Genomic DNA, 12,523 nt, shown 5'->3' with positions numbered 1-12,523 from the left:
GTCAGTTATTTGATAATTTTAGCATAATTTTACTTCGCATATCAGACATTTACGATGTCTGGCTAAAATGTGAATTAATTAAAATAAAAGCGCTACTAGACACGAGAACGTTTGTTTACCCTGCTGAACATCCCAAACGTAACAGCAATGGTTAAGGAACGAAGAGAAAAAAAAATGTAAACAAGTTATCTGAAACAGGATTTTGACTCCGAGTCTATTAGGGAGTGCAGGCAGTACAGGCAGTACCTAAAATATGTAACGTCACTGGCTGTCGGTAAAAGATTTCAGATGAATCTTTAATAGAAACAGATAAGCACTTGAATGAAAAGTTGTGCACTTTAAACGGGTAAAAAGCAAATTATTTACAGCATTAGGATAAAATTTAATTCCAGACATATTTTTGACCTTTACCAGACTACCAAAACAATCAAAATATGAATTGGATTTACTGTTAAGATGCAATAAGAATATATGTGGATTAAGTATTATCAACTGTCCCACATGAAGTCAGACTGAAGAACATAAGTGACAGAACAGTCTTGACAAGCACTGCAGACCAGGAGAGGGCATTAGATAGTCCTATGGAGATTTCCAATTTAGAGATGCTGTTGTTAGACAGAGTAGTGAGAGAAAGATGTCCTCTCCATCCTTTACTACCAAGAGGAGCCCCAGAAGGTGGTCTCAGTGCGGTGCAGAGAAGCATTAAGTCAATGCTCCATATCTGCAACTATATCTTCCAACCGAGTGCCCAAATTCATGAGAATCCATTCCTCATGCTCTTCCCTGCAGTAAATAACTCAGCACTCCTGAAAGTCTCCCGTTATCATTTAAAGGCATTTTAAGAAAATCAAACAGCTGGGTCATTCAAAAGATTTTATTTTATATGAAGCTTCAGTTACAACATTGCTATCTATATCTTATAACTAAGTCAATGTTCCTCATATAAAAAAAATAAAATAAAAAATGAAAATTTAAACCAGGGTAAGGTGGTCAAGCCAATGAATTCATATGGTTCGTTATTCCTGAATACCTAATTTTCAACAGTCAATGTATACATCATTTATATAATGGAATATGAACAGGGGCAGTGAAGTAATACAAACACATACAGTTTTCCAAGAAATTGAAGAAACTACCATGTAATTTTTTATAAACAAAGACACAATGCAAATCAGAGAAATCATACCAGACATTACGGACCTTGATAAACAATTCTTATATGCATGAAGTCATTCAAGCAATGAAATCCAGGGGTCTGTTGAATCCGCCTTTTCTGTTCATGTACTGCCTATAAGAAAGATTACGATTACATCATTGCTGCCCCCCTTACCAACGTTCATGGAACAATACATTACATCATCATCTACCAATGGGATTGCTGTGCTTGCAGCAGTGAAGCACCTGCTGATGTTATTTGGTTGCAATGTGATTGGCTGCTGTGTGCACAGGCTCCCTGGAGTATCATGCAGTTCTGTAGGCCTAAGATACTGATGCACAAACAGGAAGACACAACATAGACTGCACAATTCGCAGTCCTGCAGCAAAGCACTAAAGCATGCATAAGGACTGAATACATAAATGCTCAACACTTCAGATACTGAAGCCAAAAACTTAAAATAAGAAAGGGTGTCTTCACATCACTAAAAAAATAGAACTCGGCAATAAGGACTGTTACAAACAGGTTAACACAAAGTTCCAAAGCAAGTACATTTGAGCCCAAACCAACCTGTATTTTCTCTTCTGACACACGTTGATTGCATGTGCGTTGACTGATCCGTCGACTTTCTTTCCCTGTTGGGCGTGAGAGAGAGAAAGCAAGAAGCACTGCCTATGATTAGCAACATGGACATCATCGCCATCTTCTGGTGTGTAAGAGAACTGCAGTCAAAGCTGCAGGCTACTTGACAACATGTAAAATAAAAAAAAGTAAAACAGCTACATCAGTGTCAGTTATCATTACAGAAGCTGAATGTACCTTGGTGCTGTCAAAGGTACTGAAGCCCATCATTTTCAGCATCTCAATCTCCTCCTCTGTTTTGCCCTGCATATCTTCCTCTGAGCAAGAGCCACATAAAGACCATAAATGCAACAGTGGTCAATGAGACATCATGCATCATTAATAATAAAATGCACAAAGGTTAGAAAAATACCACATAAAAGCCAAGGAGCTGTTATACAGATAACAAGAGTGTCAACTTGTGTAGCAGTTTAATGTTAATGTTAGTTAGTTTTCATGACCCTTATATTAAATTACAGGTCATAAATAGGTGAGAGATGAAATACCCAGTTAGTGCAACTACGGGATCAATAGAGCATTTACAAAATGAAAGGCCAGGAACACTGGGTTAGAAGCACCCCCCCCCCCCCCCCCCACATAATGCGCCCTGCTGCCTGACATAATTCCCCACCATCTCAGAAACTTGTTTCAACTCAGACACCCTTTTTACTGGAGCATCCGAGTGCATCCCTGGGTGTCAGTCACTTGCGGCTCTAGCACTCCGTCACACTCCAACTAGGGGTGGGAGGTACACCAGTGTCATATTCATCACCGGTGTGATTGTTAATGTTCACGGTTTAACAACCATATAAAGTCACTTTTTATACAAATCAACCAAGATGAAGCAAAATACATATATTTTCAGGGTTGCGAACTCTCACACAACTGGTGTTACACTCACGCAAGACATCTTAGGGATAATATATTATTCCATGATAAACCTAAAATTAGCGACATCAAAAGCACTGGGGTAACTTGCAAACCCTACAGACTATCCATCCATCCATCTTCCAAACCGCTTATCCTACTGGGTCGCGGGGAGTCCGGAGCCTATCCCGGAAGCATTGGGCACGAGGCAGGGAACAACCCAGGATGGGGGGCCAGCCATCGCAGGGCACACTCACACACCATTCACTCTCACACGCACACCTACGGGCAATTTAGCAACTCCAATTAACCTCAGCATGTTTTTGGACTGTGGGGGGAAACCAGAGTAACCGGAGGAAACCTCACGACGACATGGGGAGAACATGCAAACTCCACACACATGTGACCCAGTCGGAGACTTGAACCCGGGTCCCAGAGGTGTGAGGCAACAGTGCTAACCACTGCACCACCATGCCGCCCCTCCCTACAGACTACTTACCAGGTAATAAAACTGTTACATACATGTAAATGCATATGCTTGTGCCTACAGACTTGTGTTGAATTGAAAATCTCACTAACCAAAGTTGGCAACCCTGTGTTTTATTTGAAATTAATTGTAAAATGTGCTTTTGGCTGAAGCAGCTTATCATTCACTTTGCATTATGAAATGAATATGAGAAAACATTACTTCTCACTTTTTATATCACTTTTTCAAACTAAGACCAACCATACCCAAGTGTAACAGTGTTTAAAGTGTACTTAATATATTATAAAATATTTTTGTAATTTACATAAAGGGACTGGACATGCTATTCCTCCCAAAACTTGGAAAAAAAGTAATACCGCAATATAATACCGTCATAAAAATGAGAAATAATATAAATTTTAGGTCATATCACCCACCAACTCCAGCTACAAATATAGTATAAATGTTCATGTTTCATGTAATTTTCCCATCTACGATACAGAACTGAAACTGAGGTGCATCTGGTCAAAACACAGAGTACCTGCAGGACCACTAACCCCAGGAATGGTGGCGTTCACATTAAAACTACAGAGGGCCTCTCACGCCTCCAGAGAGCACAGCTCCAACCTGCTGACGGCATCAGAACCGCCCACAAGCCTGTCACCTAACTGCAGTGTAGAAGCGCCTGGCCCCGACTGACAACAGGGTATGGCGTTGGGAAAGAAACCCCCCCCAGGAGCTATGGCTGTGCGACACCTGGATTTCGGCATGAATGTTTCCCAAAAAGTGATCTTCAACTAAGTAATAATAATGCAGAGAATGTGAAAACCATAATCTCATCCCAAACATAAAGCAGGTTGGAGGGAGTATAATGTGGGGCTGCTTTTGATTTTGCTGCCAAAATCACTTTGATCTAAAACTCAGAAGTTGGGTCATACAACAGGCAAATGATACCCAAACCCAGGAGTGACTCAAACATGAATTGTGTACTTTAGAAGGGACTGGACAGAGTCCTGACCTCAGTCCCACTGAGACGTTGTAGCATGACCTGAAGCAGGCCGTTGAAGCAAGACTTAAGACTTAAAAATATAAAAGAAGTGAAAGTTTTTATAGCAGAATGGACGAAGATACATTGTAACTTCTCCTAAAATCGTGTAGTGGAGCTTATTTCCAAGAAAGAAAGCTGATTACTGAATACAAAGGTTCACTTTCTTTTACCACCGATTGTCTGGAAAAAAACCCAGGAGCATTGAAACCATTTTCCAATGACATCACCCAAGTCTTGGACATTATCAATATGAGCCATCAGAAAAAGTGAAGAAACGGAAACCTGAGATCTGATGCTCCCTCACAACTTTCTCCTTCACCTCCTTCTTGTCTTCCTCACGCCGATCCTTCTGACGCGCAGGAGATGGTGAAGATGACCGGTGCCGCCGTGGAGACCTATGTAGAGAGAACATATACAGGGTTTAGACTTAGACAGAGTCTGACAGCACCCAGCTCCTACTCATGTCCAACTTGCACCAATCATGTTTTTTTTTCCCATCAGCTGTAATGTTAATTTTCCATTGGTCACTTTGATTTCTCAAGTTGATTAGATATTTCTACATTGATTTCTGTTGTCTGTTTTTGTATTTTGACTTATTTCGCTTACCATACTGCTGCCAGAACTTCACTTACTAGCTAGATTCTTCTAGAAGTAAGATGCAATCTGTGAACGATGATAATTTCACAGGGACATTACGAATGCATAAAATACGAGTATAACCTGTGGTAATAAAAATGCATCAAAATGGCCTAAGTTTCAAACTATTCACGTTCTATTTAACCCTAAAAAAAAAAATCAACGTTAAAAATGTGATCTAAAAGTTATTTCAAGTTAAGTTTGTTGTATTGCCCTAAAGTGGTAAAACATGCCAACAAATCAAGATACTGCATCTTTAAGATAGTGATCTCTCTCTTGCGCACATGCACACACACACACACACACACCTCTATTAGGCACACCTTGTTACTGCTGGTTTGGATCCACTTTGGCCTTCAGAACTGCCTTAATTTGTATAGCATACATTCAGCAAGGTGCTTGGAAATATTCCTCAGACTTTGGTCCATGTTGAGAAGACAACATCACGCAGTTGCTGCAGATTTGTCGGCTGCACATACGATGTGAATCTCCTGTTCCACCACATCCCACATCTGGTGACTGCGGAAGCTATTTGAATGTAGTGAACTCATTGTCACGTTCCAGAAAGCAGTCTGAGGTGAGCTTCCTGACACGGCTCGTTATCCTGGTGGAAGTAGCCATGCTGGAATGTCGGTTTTAATTTCTGGCTTTAATTTAGTTTTTCATATACTGCCACATCGTAGTATAACGCTCCAATAGGCAGCAAATTATATACTGTTTGCTGCTACAAGCACCATGAATGCTGTGCAGACTTGTATACTTCGTCTGGCACCAACGACCATGCCACAGTCAAAGTCAATTAAATCACCTTTCTTCCCTATTCTGGTGCTTGATATTGAATGTTAACTTAAGCTCCTGACTTGTATCTGCATGAGTTTATGCATAGTTTGCTGAAAAATGGTTGGCCAATTAGATACTGCTTCAATGAGAACAGGTGTACCTAATAAAGTGGCCAGTAACTGTGTGTGTTTTCTTATATATATAAAAATAATTTTATCTTCAGTCCGTCTCAGAGTCTGGGATAGTATACTAACTCGCATTAAGATTGTGTTCGATTTTCAAAATTAATTACTGGTCATGTGGTTTCAATGTGGGAAATCACAGCCCCCAGTCAGCAATCGCCACTAATTCTGTAGAAAACACTGAGTATAAATTAAGGGTATGATGGGTCTGACACTGAGATCAAAACACACAAGATACAAGATACAAAACATACTGATACAAGATCATGAACGTTTGTACAGCGGTACCGTCACCCAGATCCCCCTGAACTCGAATTCGGTGCTGCAGATGCAGCCTGTTGAGCTCACGTTACATTACCAATGTTATAAAAGAGATTTTTTTATTTCAAAAATAATGCTACAACATAGAGCTGAGCAATATGACCAAAATCTCATATCCTGATACAAGTCATCTCATATCCTGATAATGATATATATCAACAGCTACACCTTGCATTTCCGAAATCATTAGTATCTAAATCCTCTAGTTTCTCTGTTTGTTTTGATGGATCTACACTTAGAATCCCTCTCCAAAATCTCATTCTTTCACCTCCGTAACATCGCTCGTCTGCACGCACTTATGTCCAGTAAATCCCCAAACTCTTGTTCATGCTTTTCTTATGTCCCATATTGATTACTGCAGCTCCCTTTTCGTTGGTCTCCCTGCAATATTCCAAAGCTCCAGTATATTCAGAACTCAGCAGCTTGAGTTCTCAGACACAGCAAACGATCTGCTCACATTACATCCATCCTCTCTCAGCTACACTGGTTATCGGTTCAGTCTTGGATCAAATTCAAAATATTGCTTGTCACTTATAAAGCTCTGCATAAAGTTACTCCTTGCTACCTCAGTGAACTCTCGACTCCCTACTCACCCTCTCGCTCCCACAGATCCTCTACCAATAATCTCCTTGCCGTTCCACGCACCAGACTTTCCACCATGGGGGGTAGGTCCTTCAGTGCCATGGCCCCCAAATTATTGAACTCGCTCCCACAATCACTCCATGACTGTTCTCTCTTCCTTCAAATCTGATTTTTTTTTCCTTGAACGCGTCTCTTCCTCCTGTACTGAATACTGATTTTTTTTGTATAAAGCGACCACGGGATTGTGAAAGTCACTATGTAAATGCAACTAAATTTTTATTATATGGATTTTTTCTACAGATCAGCTGCAGTAGGAACTGGATACATTTTGTGGATATGATTTTTCACATCAATAAAAATACATATTTGTGGATAGTGATGTACTTGTGATTTATCTTTCTACAGATCAGCTGTGATATACTGAGCCCCTAAGATATGTCTGGGTGGCAAAATATTTTTTGAAATAGTTGAGTTCTCTCGTAATACTTTTTCATTACTAATAATTGTACTCTGTCCTTTTGAAGTATAAGCTCAAAACATACAGATATATTCAGTTAAGTGTGCTTTTAAGCATTAAACTATGCAGGACAATGTAGACTAAGTAATTTTCACATGTCTTTTTGAACGTATTTATTAATAATTGCAATGTGTTCATTCACCGTCAGTGATTCTAAAAACGACAGCTGGGCTATTGAAGGTGAACTGCACACACCAACACTGAAATCTTAATTAAAAATTCACCCATAACGAAATCTGAAGGACCAAGGAGTGTTGCATGCTCGTTGTGGTAAAATATTACAGCCCAAAAACTAAAATATTACCGCGACGCCAGAGTTATGGTTTAAAGACAAACTCGCTTTAGGGGATATCACCCTGGTATTATTGTTTGATGATATATGCGGGGATATGCAGAAATATTCTTAAATATTGCAGAAACCAGGTTCAAGATTAAACCTTTAATGCAGTTTTCTGGCTGTAATATCTTTCAATACCTGTAATATATTTCATGTTTTCATGTTTGTATGTCTGCACTTCACCTTCAACAGTCCAGCTGTATTGCTTAGTCACTGGCGGTGACACAGTGCAATTAATAAATATGTATAAAACACACAACATTAGAGTTACATGGTGTACATTGTTCCCCACAGTGTAAAGCTTAAAGCATACTTTACAGGACATTGTGTTATTTAGGTTTTGTCCTTATCGTGATGGTCGGCGGAAATAAGTGAGCAAGTGTAGTAGGATCACAAAACTATTGTGAATGAAGACAAAACTATTGAGGAAAAAAAAATAAAAAAATTTTACCACCCAGACCTCTTAGGGGCTCCATAGCAGTATGAACCAGACAAAAAACTGTAAATAAATAGGAGGGAAGTCACACATGCAACGAGATCCACAAATAGACAAAATTCAATAACTTTCATACAAGCGCCACATTCCACGATGCAAAACTGTCACCCAAATGATGAAAAAAATGTTGCCATAAACAGTGTATTTTCCAACACCACAAAATAAATGACAGAGCATAATATGAATCTGTCACGGGAGAACACGGGCAGAGCGAGCGAGCAGGTAACAGGCGAGCAGGCAAAAGAAGGGTAAACGGGGATTTATTGGACGGACCGGACACAGGAAACATCGCTCGTAGACGTACACTAGGTAACATCAATGACGGACGAAGGACTCAGGTAAGACACGGACTGAAATGCACAGGACTGAGCAAATGAACTAGATACAGCTGGGTACAATCAGGAGAAAACACGTGGGTAATCAGGGGGCGTGGCACACAGGAGGAGCGGACGAGCCGGGCATGACAGAAACGATAGACGTTTTTATTTCGTCATATTGCACGTCCCTACTATAACGCATGAAAATCACAACATTATTATTCAATTTAGTTAGGGCAAGTTGTGTATTTTGGAAATACCACAAATTTTTAGGACTGTAAAATGTATTCGTCATGTACCATTACTATTATGTATTTTTGTATCTCCAAACTACAAATTACTTGCATTTTAATTAAATACATTTTCTCACACCATTATTTTGTATTTTATTTTGTTACATTTGATGAGAAAGCATTTATAATTCGTAGCCAAATACTTTTTCATGCATTTGTGCCCATCTCTGCATTCACTTGATGTAACTGCAGGGCAATGTAAACTCTTCCTAGCAATAGAGTACATGGTAAGGGAGATGTACAACTGATTCGCACATTCTGCAAAACGACATTCAGGATACAGAGAATTCTTCCCGAAATCTAGGTGACCAATGCCCTCTGAAACTCATTTCTCCCAGCAAAGCACCCTGGCCCATGACAGCAGACTGTATCCTTGACCAGTCTGATGCCCTGCTCCAATAAGATAGCTTTCATAGAGCACTGCTATACTGTCAGACTTCTTGCAGAAATGTACAAGGATGACACCAACTGCCTATAGCTGGCAGTAGATTCTGATCTGGAAGTAACATTGTAAACCATGGAAGCTAGTAAACCGAGTGAAGCTGCTATAGACGCTTCACTCATGCAGCTTGGACATTATTTGGATGCTTTTAACACAGCATCATATGTTGAGCAAACTGGAAATACTACATCTCCAAGTAATTGTTTTTCAGACAGAAAGCCTGCAGTAGGCAGACTACCAAGTGAGGTTTTCTCCTGTTCTCTTTATGAATTGGAGAACTAGTGAAGAAAGCTGTCCTGATGCAGTCTTACAGAGAAGACCGTCATGGAGAAATTTGGTTTGAGGTTTTGTACAAGGTAAAAAAGTACTTCAAAGACATTGCACTGTATGTACTACAGGTTTATGTCCATGCCCATTTCTAAGGCAGATGTATAATGTGCATCCTCTCAACAGATGACCACCAAAAAGGAATGGATGTAAAACTGCGGTCCAATTTGGTACATGTGTAATTTGCACTGCAAATGGATGGACTGAAGTCAGCCTTTGTGCCTCCATAGGAGCTGTTGTCAAGACTTAACATTAGCGTTTACAAAACCTAAAAAAATTCAAATTATATTAAAATTATAAATAGTTCAGCTGTCGTTCATGTTTAAATGCTGCAGGAGGATACTGATACAAAAAGAAAAAAAAGGTAAGACAAATTCCATCCAACCAACAAATCTCAGTGGTTCTTGATGGGTCAGATTTTGGAATACTTTTAGGCTATTTTTACTCCCAGTTTGGGCTATAAAAATGGAAAATTAACTGGCAACCCTGGAAATGAGTTGGGGCATGGCATACGCCAGGGGTCACCAACATGGTGCCCGCAGGCACCAGGATGCCCCCCAAAGATCACGAGTCGCCCACGGACCTGATCTAAAAATAGGCCAACACACCAGTGAGCAGCATCTAAAATTTAACGGGTAAATTTAATTTATGAATCATTAATAATAATATATAGCTAATGGTAAACTAAGCTAATTTGTTATTTAAGAAGAGTATCAAACTGGTAGCCCTTAATATGGCTCAGTACCTCTGAAGTAGCTCTCAGTTTCAAAATGGTTGGTGACCTCTGCCATAGGCCATGACAGCAGAACTTGTCCAGTTAATAAAAAATGGTGTTAATGTCCGATATCCGGTGCTTGTCTTCACTGTAGGCCATTACAATATCTTCCCATAGATGCGAAGTAGGCACAGAAGATTTCAGAACATGTCTGTTATTTTAATGCCAGGCCATGAACTTCCAACTGCTCTGACCAGCAAAAAAGTTACACGTTCATGATGATTCCTGACCGTACACCTCAGGATCAATGCGTTATGTGTATGATATCGGCTTCACCTGGAGCGGCGCCGGTGCGGGGAGCGGGAGCGACTTCTCCGCCGGTCCCTCTCACGCGATCTGGAGCGTTCCCTCTCTCTGCGTCGCCGCTCCCGGTCTCGAGAGGTTGAGCGAGAGCGACGCCTCTCTGGGAATGATGGAAGATGGAGCATGAGGTCGGTCAAAGTTGGGGATCCTTCAAAAAATCCTCATATCCCTAAACTTCGCTTAAATAACACCGAAAACGAACAAATCGGCATTCATACACTACAGGTCTTCGCCGACATTTCCGGTATTTTAACTGCATCTTTTTCTTGAAATAATTTACCTTTTAAATAAAACTACGTTTGATTAATAATAGAATTCAATAGAATAGAATAGATTCAATCCGTCAGATGCGATGTTCCCTTCAAAAATTTAGGATGAACAGAAATAGAAGAGAACGGCTACACACGTTAGTTAACCGACTGCTATTAAGTTAGCTGATGAGTGCTCTTATTTGTCACAACATACCTCGTCTTGGTGGTGACCTGCTTCTGCTTCTCCCCATCTGGCCGTAAATTAAAAAGAAAATTCAGACGACAGGTTTTGGTGATAAAGACCGTGACAAAAGCAAAATACATTACTCTAGGGCAGCCATCTTTTTATTAACGTCTGTACCCACAATTAGAGTCCCCTGGAAACTAAGCATGTAACTCTTCGACGTTCCGGGGTCAAAAAAGAAATGTTCTTTCTTTGTTTTGCATATTTAAAATGCGAACGTTTACCTTTATAATAGCATAGACAATATATTTTTATGATGAAAGCTTATAAATAAATTTCGTAGTCAAAACGAATGCTGCACTTTAGACGAGGCCGAAGTTAGTTTCCTAAAGGCTGTTTTTCACTTTACGCCTCCGCGGCAGCACTCCCGCTTTTGCGTGAAGTAAAAACCAGGGCATTTCTCACCGAACGGGCGCGTATAACGTCATTATTTTTTATGGTTAATATGTATTGGATCAGTAATAAATAATTCAATAATTAAATAAAAACTGGAAGAAATAAAACAAATTTCTCAATAGATTTATTTATGCTCACATTTCATGTCATCATTTATTGCCAGATTCCACTATGTTTATTTATTAATGCATACATTTACAGGGCTCTCAAGTGTCACGCATTGACCGTGAGACACACGCATTTCAACCAGTTCACATGTTCACACGCCACATATTGTGTTTCTGTGGAGTTTTTGATTCACCTAGTTCATAACTATACCGAGCTATACAGAATCAATAAATTCCAAAATAAGTCACATGTGATCCCGCTGCAAGCACGTTGTTACATGGATGCGCATACAGATAGAATGCATCCATCCATTTTCCAAACCCTATCCTTCTGGGTCACAGGGGCAACGGGCACAAGGCAGGGAATAACCCAGGATGGGGGGCCAGCCCATCGCAGGGCACACTCACACACCATTCACTCTCACACGCACACCTACAGGCAATTTAGCAACTTCAATTAACCTCAGCATGTTTTTGGACTGTGGGGGGAAACCGGAGTACCCGGAGGAAACCCCATGACGACATGGGGAGAACATACAAACTCCACACACATGTAACCCAGACGGAGACTTGAACCCGAGTCCCAGAGGTGTGAGGCAACAGTGCTAACCACTGCACCACCATGCCGCCCCTATGCTGCAACTTGGTTTTGTGGAACACCAGCTTGAAGTTGATCTACGGCATGGGCCCTATCCAGATCAGTTAAACGTGGTATGCTTGGAGCAGACACGAACTGACTGCAGGGTCCATACTCACAGGTGCTGCAAGAGCAAGATCTGATGAATACGGTAGATAGGGATCTGAAGTGTCACGCATTGACCGTGAGATACACGTTTCGCCTGTAATGTACTCTCACTCCAAACATTTGATGAAAATTGAGAACCTTGCATTTATGTATTTATTAATGTCTGAATAATTCCTCCATATCTTGGCAGTAGGGCTGCAGGGGATTTATTAAGGGGAAGACGGCTACGGGCAGGACAGGACAACAGCACTAACATCAATGACGGACAACAAGTAGGGCAAGACGTGGACTGATATAGAACAAAGACAGGGCTA

General features: G+C 40.5%; 2 protein-coding genes across 2 annotated transcripts in view; one reads left to right on the top strand and one right to left on the bottom strand.

Annotated features, from left to right (window-relative positions):
• The window catches only part of hk2 (hexokinase 2), a 167,005-nt gene that overhangs the window by 88,724 nt on the left and 65,758 nt on the right, over positions 1 to 12,523 (top strand). The gene's annotated exons all lie outside the window — the stretch shown is intronic.
• On the bottom strand, positions 860 to 11,099 carry snrnp27 (small nuclear ribonucleoprotein 27 (U4/U6.U5)). The gene is made up of 6 exons (XM_048998676.1): positions 10,932 to 11,099; positions 10,440 to 10,566; positions 4,441 to 4,553; positions 1,976 to 2,055; positions 1,727 to 1,791; positions 860 to 1,288 (listed from the first exon to the last, which is right to left on the bottom strand). Exons 1-6 carry the CDS (start codon positions 10,966 to 10,968, stop codon positions 1,234 to 1,236), a joined length of 477 nt encoding a protein of 158 aa, XP_048854633.1. The 5' UTR covers positions 10,969 to 11,099; the 3' UTR covers positions 860 to 1,233.

This window comes from Brienomyrus brachyistius, chromosome 2 (genome assembly GCF_023856365.1).
Source record: "Brienomyrus brachyistius isolate T26 chromosome 2, BBRACH_0.4, whole genome shotgun sequence".
NCBI lineage: Eukaryota > Metazoa > Chordata > Actinopteri > Osteoglossiformes > Mormyridae > Brienomyrus > Brienomyrus brachyistius.
Note: the sequence above shows the minus strand (reverse complement) of the source record. Positions and strands in the feature narration are given on the sequence as shown.